Below are 14,760 nucleotides of genomic sequence, written 5' to 3' on the forward strand. Positions count from 1 at the left end.
TCAGGAGGAGTGAGGAGTGCAGGGGAAGCCATTAGAGTCAGGAACGTGGGGTGCTCTCATTTCTACTCAGCTGATAGCTCTGCTGGAGTGGCAGATGGTGAATATCAGGTCTGGGACCCAAGCCTGATAGCAATCAAGGCTTTAAAAAAACTAAACTAGCTGGCACAGAGACCAGAGGCAGGATGGCTCCTCTGGTGACATCCTGAGGCTGCCGGTGTACCTGTTGGTCCAGGCAGAGCTAGCAAGTCCTGGAGGGGAGAAGGAGAGAGTGTGTGCATTTCAAGCTGTTGGTGTGACTCTTCAGCCCTGCTTCTAAGTAATCCAGACATTGAACCTTATCCCAGCACAGCACTGGCCACTGCAGCTGAAGTTAACAGTCAGTTATGTGCAGGACAGCCACAATTTTAAAGCCTCTTTTGTCGAGCTTAACAAGTGTTACATGATAGGCTTTGGGAATTGGTGCCCAAAGGCAAGGAAGGTTGAGTTAACTAAAATCAATAATGTGGCTTGGGGGGCAAGCATAGGCTATGCAAGATGAGAGTTTTATTCTTTGCCCTGCCACAGGCTTCCTGGCTGACTGTAGGCAGATTCCTCTAGTTTCTTCCTGCTTGTCTTTCCTTTATGGAAAATAGGAACAATAGGTATTGACTACCTTGCATGAGCACCAAGGTGCTTTCACCTCATGCAGATGTGAAAGTAGTAAAAGCCCAAGGCAGGAATCCAGAGGCCAGGAGGTAATGAGCTCAGAGCAGGGTGCCTGATGTATAAACCCCATTTGGAAGAGAATAAGCAAGTAATATTCAAAATAGATCTTTTCCCCAAGTAACAATTATTTCATTTCAATGTAGTTCTTGCTGAGACCCAGTCAGTCATGTCATGGTAGCACACCATTTCTGCAACCCAACAGGTATCGCTGCTGTAAGTGCAGAAGATTTCCTCAAGTAAACTGTTTAAGTGCTGTATCTACAACATAAAGCAGTAAACACAGGGGGAAAAAAAAAAATAGCATCTTGTTCAGGGCCCTCCCCAGGTGAGTTTATGCTCAGTATGGGGGATATCTGAGCTAGCCTTATGTAAATTAGCTCATGTACTGTTGTCATTTTGCTAGAGCAGAAGTAGTTCTTGTAGCCTGAATTCTCGGTAGGGTAAATTAGTACTCACCGAGTTCGGTGCAGGTGAGGCCAGACTAGCTTGGTACCTAAGTGAGCTTGTTTGAAAGCGAATCCAGGATCTTTGCAGTAGCTACCATGCAGTTTTGCTCTGTAGGTATGCAGCCCTTGACCTGAATTATTGTCAGTGGACAGAAAAAGACACTTCTGAAGTGTGATTCGTTGTAGATGTTCATCTTGGGATGAGAAAAATTATGATACAGAAGTATCTGTTTCTCTGTGGTGAATGTAGTAGCCCATATGTATCTAAATTTGGGTGTTAACTGCTTTGTGGACTTGGGCTAGATTTCAGGTAGGGAGGTGGAAGGCTCCATGTCCTGTGAGCCAGCCAGTAGTGTAATTACAGGCTTCCTCTTGTAATGTTTCAGAAATACTAGGAAAATACTGCTTCTTAAAACAGTCTCTTTCCTTTCTCCCCTCTGTGCACAGTGAAATACAGTTCAGCTCCTCTAGTACTACCACTTCAGAGAGCCAAGAACCATCTTATGGGGATCAAGCAGCGAGCGCGCTTCAGCAGCAGCTCCTACTGATGGTGGCACGAAGGACCCTTTCAGAAAGCCCACGGGTACATTGTAATATCTCAGTTTCTAGCATTTTGATAAACTGCTTTATAAACAAATGCTGCAGGCTTGTTCCTGAGACAGTTTTGTTGATTATCTATACTACTTTGCCTGGTATTGCTCATGTGGGAGAAGATGTATTTTATGTTGATGGATGCAATTCAGCTGCTTTGTACTGACACTGAGTAGTGTCCTAGAGGAGTACTTAAAGACTCCATCACCTAAAAAGTTGATCTTCTATCTTTGGCCTTATTTCATTTGAAAGAAAGAGGACACAGCTGTTAGGATTTTAGACACCACCACCATGTTTTAATAGTATGAAGTGTTTATTCCAGATTCATTACTATCCTAAAACCTCATATCTGGTTTCACTTTTCTCAGTCGGGCAACCAGGCTTCTGGATGTCTGTTGTGGAATGTCAAAGCCACCTCCTCAATGCAGCTGGTAAAAGAAAAAGGCCCTCAGAGTTCAGTTTGTATGGTAATATGTGGACATACTTGAACTTTACAGTGTTTGGGGTCTGTGACCGATGCCTTAAGGCTGTAATCTGTTTTTACAATTCCTTTTATAATAACTTTAACCTTCTCTTTTCTTCCATGGCAAATTCTAGTTTGATATTTATGAATAACCTTAGAATGCCAGTTAATTATCTTTCATCTTAGATTTTGAACAGGAACTTAAAGCTAGAAGCAACTTATATAAAGGAACTATTTTAAATTAAAAACCAGGAAATGGTCCTGAATTGTGTATTTCAGATTTGGGCAGAGACTTCCATCTAAAGGCTCAGATGTTTTCCAGATATTTATAATCTTATAAACTGCTTGTAAATTAGAGAACAATTATCATGTTTTGTCGTCCTGTCCCCTGTCCCCCCCTCCCCCCCCCCCCCGGGGAAAACTGCACTGTTAAGAAGTAAGACATATTGCTCAAGATCACATAACAAGTTTGCAACAAGGCCAGGCAGTAATTTCAGAACTTCCTGGTTTCTGAATTTTTTTTATTAAACATGAAATTATGAGCCTATGTAAGTCAGGAAAAGTTTTGTCATTGATTTCAATGAAGCTAGAGTTTCAGGCTGTCTCTGACACCATATAAATTTATGAAGTTAATTTTTATAAGCCCTTTTTTGATAGGAGGCACAATTAGACTAAGTGACTTGCTCAGGGCTAGTCAGAGAGTTTCCCAAATGCAGCTCCAAAATCTGACTCCAGCCCAAGTACTGCAAGCCTCATGTAATGGACTTCATCCAAATGTTGCAGTTTCTCAGGAGCCAAAATGTTCACTTATGCGCTCAGTTAAATATGTGTTAAGCTGTTCTGAGGACCAAACAATCAGAGCCTCAGGTGTTTTTAATGGACTCTGCCACCATTTTGATTTTTTTTTTTTTAAATTTAGTTATAGTAAGCAATCTAGATTAGATGAGTGAAGTTAATGATTGGAGTTGATTGAGTTTCACATTACTTTCTGTTGCGAAATAGGACCCAAGAGAAACAAAACTGTGCCAGTATTAGCAACTGTAATATTTTAAAATATATTTTTTCTTTAAAAATGCCCCAACTCCATAATTAAGCAACTTTTAAAAGTGGTAATAAAAATATTAAAATTTGGAGTACCTAAACTGCTTTTAGATTTTAAAATCAGCATGGTGAAAGGATTGCAATCAGTCCCACAGCTTTAAATTACTTGGAATTGTTAATAAATGAAAGAATGCCGAACAACCTGGCATCCCCTTGCATGTCTGAATGCTCAGAAACATGAGTGAGTTACTGTCCTGCGCTGATAGCGGCTGAGCTACCCGGCACTGCGTGGATGTACACTTCTAGTCAATTGGAGACATGAGATGAAATGCATAAACTTGAATTTCTTTCTCCAAAGCTTAAGCTAGCCTGTTTTACCTCATGTTTGCCAGCAGACTGAGGCCATCAATGAGTTGGTTCCCAGCTGACACACAGCAATACATTGTCACATGTAAATTATGTGTAAAATTCCTTTTCCTGGAAAGTGAAGATTAGAAATTATTCCAATAATCTGAGAGAAAATTTTAACAATTCTTTTGTGCAGGTGGACAGGTTGTTTAAAAAAATGTTTTGCTGACAGTTACAATTCAAGAAGGTGATCGATTACTTCACACAGAAATCCCCTTCTCTCACTAGGAAAGTTAATCTAACACAAATAATTCTAACGTAAACATTGCTTAGAGTTCCACAATAGGTATATTTGTTATCTAATGTTGATTAATTATCTTTAATGATGGGGGGGCTAGAAGGAAGTTGAAAACCACTAGACTTTACATTGATTAGAAATCTCAAATTCTTCTTGAAAGAAAAATAAGTCGGTGTGTGTCTCCCCCAAATCAATTATTGGTGTAGCTTGGAAAGAAATCACTACTTTGCAGAGGTTTTTTTGTTCTGTTGTCTAGCTTTGCAGGCTTGGCTGATGGTCTGTAGATAAGCCTCCCTGCCCACAAGTGTTGGTGAAGGAGTGCAGGTGTAGAGTTGGAGGAGATCTGAAATGCTGTAGTTCAAACAGACAAGAAGAAAAGGCCTTAGAATCTGACAAAAGCAATATTCAAAAGGATGGATTTATGATTGTGATGGTAAGATTAGAGACTCTTAAACTAGTGATGTTTATGCTGTTTGTGCTTGTTTGCAATTTTTTTTCTCCTTGCTGTTCTTGAGGATGCACACCTGATGTGGTATTAGAAGCATCTCAGGAAAGATAAACAAAGCTGTGTTCTGGAAGGAGAGTTGATAAGTCATACCTCTAGGCCTTAAAGCCTACTTGATTTTTTTGATTAAAAACAAAGATTTGTCCTATCGTGTGTGGTTTTGTGTTGTGCTGTAATTAGCCTGACGCATGGAAAAATCTTGAAAAAGAAACTTTAGACAAGCAGTGGATCAGGACTAAAAAATAATTATTTTTTAAATGAATATTTAGTATTTATGTTTAAAGCATATTATCACTGTTGAGGTCCACAATTCATATAGCTTCTGTCCATCTGCAATAATTAAGCTGGTGTGATATTTTTGTTTCTAATTTAAAATGAAAAAAAAAAGTATGCTCCCACTATCCCTTTTAGGGGAAAAAAAAATATCTGAAACTTCATGTAAATTTGGCTTTTTAAACACCTGTTTTGCTGGCAGCCATATGTTAATGTGAAAGTTTTGTGTATTTCTGGTTTGTTTGTTTTTAAAGCAACCCAGCCAGGACCCTGAGGATTCTTCATGTTCTTCAGCACAACGGAAACTGAACAGGCAGTTTTACAGATTTATTATATTCCCTGGCAAATGGATTAAAGTCTGGTATGATCGTCTTACCTTGTTGGCATTGTTGGACAGGTAAGCTTTTATTTTTTAATGCAACTCTATGTAGTGTTACAGTGGGTGGCTCCACATGCACATAGAGCAATGCAGACCACTAGAGATGGAAAAAGTGAGCACTATATTAGTGTCTTATATTCAGGTTGAGTAGATAGATGCTTGTTTGCTTTAAGTTGAAGAAAACGTTTTTCTTCAGGGCTGGTTTTGGTGATTCTTGCTACGCTTCGTCTTCAAGCAGAGACTTTGATTCATGTGAGCACCAGGCCTGTAGACTAATCTTTAATTTGACTCTCAGCTGTTGGATCAATGGTTCTGAGTTTTTTCTCAAGAGAAAATCAGGTTTTTGTGCAAAAATACAGAAGTGGAAGTGTCCCAGGTTATTGTAAACCAAGTACTCCAATCTTTAAAAAAAAAAAAAAATTTATAGAGTAATATTCAGGAGATCTTTCAGCTGCTCCCTCTGTTCCAGTTCAGGTTTATTTGTTTAGAGAAAACTTCTTGTCTTGGCATCTCTCTTTTTTCTAGTCCCTCAGTTTCATTTGGCATCAACTCTTCAGGCAGTACCCTTTGCTATTAGACCTCACATGGTAATCTGCCGGACTACTAGGACCTTCAAACATGTTAGCCTACATACCTAATGGCTGCTGGCTCTCCTGTCTCTCCTTTTGGGTGGGTGCTATGCCATATATGTTAATATGAGCTCCACAGCAGAAATTTCAGATGACAGTTTTACGTGCTGCAGAAATCAGGCTATATAGCCAGGGAGCTTAGGTCCAGAGCAGATACTTACTTATCTGTGGTGTCTTATCTCTGTGTTTCAATTGCATGGAAAGCATCTGCTGATAAGCTCTTTTGTTATAGCCTGAATATTAACATTGTTTTTTATCTTGGCTTCCATGGTCTAATAGAACAGATAAAACGAATGAACCATCAGATGACAAATTTGGTCTTTCATCTAATTCTTTGTTGTCAGACATATATTTTTCATTAAAAGAATGCCTTATTTCCTCATTTAAAAGTGTTTGGGTGTTGGTTGGTTTTTTTGTGGTTTGTTTTTTAGTTTGGGTTTGGTTTTGGTTTTGTGGTTTTTTGGTTTTTTTTAAATAAACGTACACTTACCTACATTCAAATCAGCTCCACTGTGGAATTCTATTTGGGAGGTGAGATTGGAGGGTGCTGAACTTCACTGCATATGCCTTTTTTCTATACGTTTTAGCTATCATAGTGGGTAAGGTCTTTGGCATGGGAGTGAAATACGTTTGAACATGGAAATGTAGTTTTGGGAGCAAAACCTCAGGTCCTGTAAATTCTGATAGCTCCAGCACTGACAGTTCATACCAGCTGCAAATGGACCCGCCTTGCTCTAAAGAATATATAAGTATTAACACTTTTATTCACATAGGACAGAAGATATAAAGGAGAATGTATTTGCTGTCCTTCTAGTAGTTCTCGTTTCACTTCTTGGATTCCTGACTCTGAATCAAGGCTTCTGTAAAGACATTTGGGTTCTGTTGTTCTGTCTCGTGATGGCCAGCTGCCAGTATTCTCTCCTAAAGGTAGGACACAAGTTCATATCCAATTGCGGAATTCTCCTCTAACTTCTATGAAGGCAAAATCCTGTAAGCAAACTTTTTTTTCTGTTTTGTTTTTAGAGCGTTCAGCCTGATCCTGCTTCACCAATACATGTAAGTCTTGGCCAGTAGAACAAGTCTTTCTCCTTTATTATCACTTGTGTACTGTGAGACAGTTGACTGTTCAGTGAAACACAGGTATAAGTGGTTTGCTGTTCTAGGTGATTTATGAAAATGAGCAAGATGATGTCTGTGATTTTGAGACTTGGTACTATGTTTAATTAATTTTAAGCTATGTGAATTTATCACTGCTATTAGAAAAGTGCTTTTTCTTTAAGCTAAAATATGCAGTAAAAACAAATGCATCTGGACTAGTTTGCTGAAGTTCAGTCCTGTGGCATCAGACAAGCGTTTTCTTTGCTTTCCTTTAGAAACAGTGACTGAAAACAGCAGAAGTTCCAGATTAGCAGCTCAGTCATTGGTCGGTTGGGTCTTCAAATCTTTTTTTTTTTTTTTTTGAGATTGGGGATTGATTTTTTTTTTTTTTTAAATCTGGTATTGCAGATGTATTTCTCAATAGTAGTATTAGCTGATCAAATGGCACAGGTGTCTTCCCTTTGTTATAATATGGTCATGGTTTCTGTGCTTGTGTCCTGAAGAAATAGCCAAATCTGTGGGTGAATGCAGGCTGTAAGGATCTCTGCTGGTTGCTATTTGTCTGTTGAGTATATCTGAGAAACTGAGCTGACAGTGATAACCACCTTGCAAAGAACTAGTTCCTTTCCCGAGTCTGTCCTTACTATAGGACTGGTTTAGGAGCATCATTCTACAACTGCAACCTGACCCCTCCACCTGTCACAGTGTCTCAGCGTTTTTGATTTGCGGATCTCGGAAGGCATTTCAGTAGTCACAAGGTCCCTTGCTTGCTTTTACGCCGGCTGCTTAGTTGCTCACGTTTCTTATTTAGCTATTTGAATGTTTTTGAGGACCCCCTCTCTTCTCTCAGGGTTCAAAAACAGCATGTTGAAAACTGCAGGTCTGCTGGATCATTTCTGTTTGGCAGGGAGCAATTATTTTTGTCAGTTCAGAGGCTAGAAATACAGGCTGAACTTGAAATTGAGGTTATTTACAAGTGTATGCTACACATTTCACTGAGATGGATTTCAGAAGATTCTTAGTTTCTTTTCCATGCCAGTTATTACAGGGTGAACTTATGGTATTGTTGGTCATAATGCATTCACAGGAAATATCTGTCTGCATAAAAAGTAGGGAATAATAAACAGCAACTTACGCATTGTAGGGTAATATTTTCAATACCTTAAAGGAATATTCCTACCTCAGTGAAAAGTTGGGTTTTTTGGGGACTGAAATAATATTATTTGTCAGTTCAACTAGCATGTGTCTAGACATAATAATGTGAACTGTAATCAAATAGGTTGCACTTATTCAGATATTAGTAATGTGTACATTTGTTTAAAGTGGGTGGCAAACAGTTTAATCAAAACTTCATTATAAACCTATCTAGCCCAATTTTTTTAATAGTATTAAAGACAAATTAGCTCATGAAGTTTAAACAGAACATTTTTTGTGCAGAATCCAGGTTTGCATTTCAGACTCCCACAATACTGTTACAAGTATTATTCACCATATTGTATTCTGTAAGTCATGCAGCAGTGTAGCAAAGTAAGAACAGGTGTATTCCCATCTTCCATATGCTATTCTAAAACTTTCAGGGATGTTTTCTTGCAAACTTTTTGGTGCACCATACGAACTCCAGTGGAAATAAAATTTAGAGAGTTTTTCCATAGAGGGTTTTAAAGGTGGGAGGCATTATAGATCAAATTAAAATAGAAGATTAACTGTTTCTACATTATATCTTTTTAACACAATAGATATTTGTCAAGGCTTGCTTGAGCTAGTGAGCACCACAAAAATAAGACAACAAGAAGGCGAGAAAAGATACTCCATGTACTGTTTCGTAATTCATGGGACTACATTAAAATTAGAGAATAACATCTCTTGATGTTAATGTAAGGATGCAGAACAGCAGAGGGATTAAAGAATGATCAGGACCATGTCCATGAATGAAAATGCAGATGAGATTTTTCAGTGTGAAACAAACCATTGCAAGCCACAGATTTGCACACTGAATTAATTTCTATTCTTGGATCCATGAGTAGCTGCTAATGCCTTGTTATCCATGCCTGCCAAGGAGGTCCCAAACTTCTTCCCTATGTCTCACATGCAGACTTTGTTACTGTTTGAGGTGACTTTGTCATCTCTAGCCTATATCATTTTGAAAGACTCTGCTTTAAAATACCATCCAGTGAATTCAGAAAGCACGGTGCCTAGGGATGCATAAGCTTTTGTTCTGAGCTCCTTCCGAGTGCCAGTGTATTCACTTCCTGGTGTTGAGGAAGAGCTGGCTGACTAAACCCTATAAAGTCTGGTAGTCTGGTACAATTCTGTTGGAGATAGGATTATTTCTTACCTCCATACCATGCTGTGACAGCTAGGGTCTCTGAGTTGAACACTGTGTATTGTCTGTATAATCTCACTGTGGTAAGGGATGAGTTTCAGTATACAGAGAACCTAACTCAGCTAATGTTTTGAATTTTCTATTCGTTTATACTCATTGAGTTGTGATAATAGTTCTGTTTTGATTAGCTTTGGTGTTTAAGTTGGTAAGGTTCTACAGCTAATGCTGGCTACTGGCATTTATTGTAGCTGCAGGTTTAGTACAGTTGCCTCCTACAAGATGAGAGCCTAACTTTCCTGTCAGCCTGTGCTTTAGCCTTTCCAGTTCTGGTCCGTTGGGAGCTGGTGGCTGGGAAGTTGCCCTTCACACAGGGGTACGTGCTTCTGGGATGGTGAAATTCGGGAACAGCCTCCTCACTGGAGTGGTGGAGAGAAGAAAATAAAGTCCATCCCAAGTGGGAGTTGTATGAGTTTATTAACAGCAGAATATAAGGGAGGTGCCAGTGACTGCAGGGTATTAAATTCAGGGATCCAAGAGATCCTTGTTATGTACATTTCAAGGTTTTAGACAAGTGTCTTTGACTACAGAGTTTTTTGATATCGGTTAGAGGCAGCAGCAGATTGGGCAATAAAGGCTGTGTCTGTAGTAAATGGCTATATAGAAGGATCATGAGAGCTTGTCTGTAAGTCCCTCATAAGACACCTATATAGCTCAGGATCTAGCTCAGGTTTACAAAGGCATTTGAGCTTTGAAAGATTGCAGTCATGCTCTTAATAAGATTTACAGAATCGCTTGCATAACTTCATTGTCTCAGCCCCATTACCTGCCAAAGCAGATAGCTAGCTCAGTGGGGTAGCTACCATAGGCAGTTTCATAAAACCCATAAGACACTTTAGAAGTATTTTTAATTTGTCCCTGTAAGCTTTTCTGTAGAACTGAGCACACACACTTTTCTCTTTATATAAAGCCTTCTTTTTCCTCTTGCATGTGTGCACCCACAAACAAAAAAAAATCATTAGATCTTTCTGAAATTTCCCCATCAAAATGCTTTGCAGTCAAAAGTGCTATTTTACTAAATGGAAGTGGTTGTGAAATTATTCTAGCTTTGAAAATCTTAACATTTTTATCAAAATATGAGATGCACTGGTGCTGTGTTTGTAGGATGTGAATATGTTTCTGAAACATATTCATGAGAAACACGGACCTGAAAAAGTCAGTGACATTTTTTGGCAGACTTAGGGAAAGGAAGAGTTTTCACTGAATTTCTTATCAGCGGAGAAAAAAACAATTGTTCAACAATGAAATGTAAAATATAAAAGGAATCCTGCTTCATCATTTAAATTCTTCTGAAGGAGAATGTAGAGTGGAGTAGTTTCACCAGGATGAAATCAGTTTTGCATGTCAAAATTTGATGAGTTTGTCTAGTAGAAGAAAATGAGCCCTTAATATCTAAATAACTTGTTGATAAGTTGCACTGCCTCGTGTCCATTTTGGTGAAGGGCTGCCTAGCTTGACCTGTCAGTGGCAGGCACAAGAGGGCTTTGCCTCTTTTTTTTGTTTCTAAAACCTTGAAAAGAGCCATCCCTTGGCTGTGGCTTTCAGCAGGTGATGCACCATCCCAGTGATCCTCTCTGTCCTAAAAGGTGTTCACTGTTGGCCTCAAACCAATCCTGTCCCGAATAATCCCCCTCACACAAAGGATGTAACTGACGGTGAAATACAGCACTAACACTCGGAGCAGTTCCTCTTTCTTGTGTTGCCTGTTCCCCGGATGTGGGGACTGGGAGTATTTGTTGTGCTCTGGGAAGCTCATTCAGCTTGAGTGCATCCCAAGCAGTGTGACAGCTGTGCAGCCCGTGTCCTTCTGAGTGCATCGCTGCTGCATTGTTTTGCTCCTGTTGATCCGATAGTAGGCAAGATTTCCTTTTCAGGATTTTGTCTCATTCCCCACCGCCACCTGAAAAATAGGGAAGGTAGTATTTACTCACATTTTGCAGGCTGTTCAGACAGCCTTTGAAAGCTGCTTCCTCAATCCTAACTAGCATTATTATTGTTAGCATGGTAAGAGTGATTTAAATAGAATAGACTAGACTATTTCAGTTGGAAGGGACCTACAATGATCATCTAGTCCAACTGCCTGACCAATTCAGGGCTGACCAAAAGTTAAAGCATGTTGTTAAGGGCATTGTCCAAATGCCTCTTAAACACTGACAGGCTTGGGGCATCGACCACCTCTCTAGGAAGCCTGTTCCAGTGTCTGACCACCCTCTCGGTAAAGAAATGCTTCCTAATGTCCAATCTAAACCTCCCCTGGCACAGCTTTGAACCATTCCCATGCGTCCTATCACTGGATACCAGGGAGAAGAGAGCAGCACCTCCCTCTCCACTTCCCCTCCTTGGGAAGCTGTAGAGAGCCATGAGGTCACCCCTCAGCCTCCTTTTCTCCAAACTAGACAAGCCCAAAGTCCTTAGCCACTCCTCATGGGACATTCCTTCCAGCCCTTTCACCAGCTTTGTTGCCGCCCTCTGGACGCACTCAAGGACCTTAACATCCTTCTTAAGTTGTGGGGCCCAGAACTGCACACAGTGTTCAAGGTGTGAGGCCGCACCAACGCTGAATACAGCGGGATAATCACCTCTTTTGACCGGCTGGTTATGCTGGGTTTGATGCACCCCAGGATGCGGTTTGCCCTCTTGGCTGCCAGGGCACACTGCTGACTCATATTGAGCCTGCTGTCAACCAGCACCCCCAGATCCCTTTCTGCAGGGCTGCTCTCCAGCCACTCCTCTCCCAATTTATACTTGTGCCCAGCGTTACTCTGTCCTAGGTGCAGAATCCGGCATTTTGACTTGTTAAATTTCATCCCGTTAATCATAGCCCAATGCTCCAATCTATCTAGATCCCTCTGCAAGGCCTCCTGTGCCTCAAGAGAGTCAACAGCACCTCCCAGTTTGGTATCGTCAGCAAACTTGCTAATGGTGCATGCAACTCCTGCATCCAGATCGTTGATAAATACATTGAACAGGACTGGCCCTAGAATTGAGCCCTGAGGAACACCGCTGGTGGCCGGTCACCAGCCAGATGTAGCCCTGTTCACTACAACTCTTTGAGCTCTGCCCTTCAGCCAGTTCTTCACCCAGCACACCGTGAACTACTTTAGAAGTAAGAGTTAAATGTACACTGTAAACCTAGTTGAGCATGTCAGTGTTCTGCTTGGAACTGAAAGGTGTGTGGAGCTAAACCTCTGGACTTCTAGTCATCAACTCTGTCTTACCCGACTGCCTTCAAATAATTGCCATGCAAAGATAAAACCTGGGTTCCGTAATTCAAGAGATAAGACTAGAATGTAACATCACGATAAAATAGACTTTGGTCTGGAGTGCACATCGGGATATAAATCATTAAGCAACTGTTTAGATGCAATACTTACTGGTTTCTTTTCCTAAGGCACAGCTCATATTTAAGAGAAATGAACTGAAGTTTAAAAACAGCCAGAAAGTAATATTTTAAGTGAATTTTTAAGTCAGACTTTTCTTTCTAATTCTCCTTTGATTTTTTTCACGGACATGTGTCCTATTTAAAAAAAAATAAGGCATTAGTAAAACTGAAACTCTGATTAAACAGCTAGGATTTGTCAGTCTGACTTGATTCATGTTCCACGGATGTGAGGTGCGATATAAGCCCGCTAGGTCCCTGCAATCTGCCACCTTGTTAACTGATTGATCCCAAAAGAGAGTACAGATCAGTTAATAGTGATGCTAACATACAAGCCTGGCTGGCAGCCAAGCAAGTACGGCTGCTGTTTCAAATCAGTAAGTAGACTCAAAAAAGAAATGATCTTTTATTATACTCACTTAAGTTATATTTTACAAATAAGAACAGTTTCACAGCAGCTTTATGCAAGGCAAACTTGAATCCTTGTCACTTCGCTCCTGGCTTTTCACACTCAAGGAATCTTTTGACTCACCAGTGTTTAAAATGTCTTTCTTATCCTTAAGCTTGCTACCAGGAGAACTATTAAGATTTTTCTTAAGCGTCTGCTATTCTCCCTGGCCCACAGCCCCACAGCAGTGTTTTGTAGGATTAGTGCAAATCAATTGTAAGAGAGATGTGTATGAAAGACGTAAGATAAGGATCCTTCCATGTATTAATTCCTTTGGATCATCATTTCAAAGTGCTGCATGAGAGAGAGACCAGAAACTGCTGATGAGTGTCACCCCCTCCAGGAGGGACACTATTTTGCTGTCAAGTGGTTCAAATCAACAAAAAAATTGAATTATATTGGTGCAAAAAATCAATCTCCATGCCTCACACTGCACCTAGGAGGTGCTCTACTATTTTTTTACTTCCCAGGATGCAATTAAAAATTAATTTTCTATTTCACAAAGAAAAAAAAAAAAGCCAAGCTACCTGAAGCAGACATTCATTAAAATAAGTCACATAGAGAAAAAGTCTTTTTCTGTTGAAAAGAAAGGTTCAGACAGATTGAGTATATTTTTCTCCATAAAAATGATGACTTCTGCAATTAGTGTGTTTTGAAAGATCCAGAAGGTTAGATTTCCAAAAGCATAAATGATTGCTGGAGTTAGTCTTAACTGCTTTTTGTGCATTTTGAAAGTCTCCTCTGGAGAAGATAAAATACCTTGTAACATTTTTATTATTAATTAGTATGTATAAGTCATTAAAATATTTTATCTGACTCCTGACCCTCTCTCCAGTTTAATGCAGTGCACGCAGTAGGAGAATGAATGCAAAATTCAAACACTTTTTTCTTTTTTTTTTTTTTCCAGGGGCACAATAAAATCATAACCTACAGCAGACCTGTATATTTTTGTATATTGTGTGGCCTTATTTTGCTGCTGGATGCTGGATCTAAAGACACAAATCCTCCAGTTTATACAATGTATGGCTTGAAGCTCTTTTCGCCTAGATCTCTCCAGTCAGCCAGAGACCATGTAATAGGTGAGTCAATGTTTTTCCTAGGACTGTAAAGATGAATTAAGCTTTAGCTGGGGAAGTCTGTGTTTTCCCATGTTGGCAATCAAACACATGTTTATGGAGGCACAATTCTAAGTCAAATTGATAGAAACATTTGGAATGACTTAAGACGGGGGCGGGGGGCAGCTGGCAAGCTTCCCTCACGTAAAAGGAGTTCTTAATGAAATGAGGCTCATAGAAAAGTCTCTATAGAAAACTAACAGTCACTGATGTTATTAGCAAAAGACATCATCTGTGAAATGCAGTTAATCTTTGTAAGGGCTTGTCTGTGTGGAGCAGTTACTGCAGAATAAGCAGAGTTTTAAATTTAATGCCTGGAAGCTAATCTGTGCCAAGTCCTCAGATGGACATTGTTCCGCTCATGAAGAACACACTTTTTCTTGGTTTAGTTTAATCTTACTGTCCATGTGATGAGTTAGTGTGGAGCGGCCACTCCGCAGTAGCTCTTCCAACCTGTTTCCTTCTGGAATCATGTTCTGAGGTGGCTGAGGACATTCAGATATTGCCCCAAAATGGGACTGTTGATCCTTTGGCACTAATTTGGAGTGGCTACAGCTGGAAATACCCTGTTCTGTCAGGACACTTCTTCCTGTTACACACTTGCAGCCTGTAACTGTGATGCCGCTCTAGTTGTGTCACAGATACGAGTGCTGAACTGGACT

The 14,760-nt window shown here is 40.0% G+C and overlaps 1 protein-coding gene across 1 annotated transcript in view; it reads left to right on the forward strand.

The window, feature by feature from the left end:
• Window positions 1-14,760, forward strand: part of PCNX2 (pecanex 2) — a 162,162-nt gene that overhangs the window by 37,089 nt on the left and 110,313 nt on the right. Inside the window, exons 9-13 of the mRNA XM_050893555.1 lie at window positions 1,599-1,734; window positions 4,925-5,067; window positions 6,452-6,605; window positions 6,702-6,734; window positions 13,891-14,062. Coding sequence (XP_050749512.1) covers window positions 1,599-1,734; window positions 4,925-5,067; window positions 6,452-6,605; window positions 6,702-6,734; window positions 13,891-14,062 — 638 coding nt within the window. The remainder of the gene's footprint in view (window positions 1-1,598; window positions 1,735-4,924; window positions 5,068-6,451; window positions 6,606-6,701; window positions 6,735-13,890; window positions 14,063-14,760) is intronic.

Source organism: Gymnogyps californianus, chromosome 3 (assembly GCF_018139145.2).
Source record: "Gymnogyps californianus isolate 813 chromosome 3, ASM1813914v2, whole genome shotgun sequence".
Classification (NCBI taxonomy): Eukaryota; Metazoa; Chordata; class Aves; order Accipitriformes; family Cathartidae; genus Gymnogyps; species Gymnogyps californianus.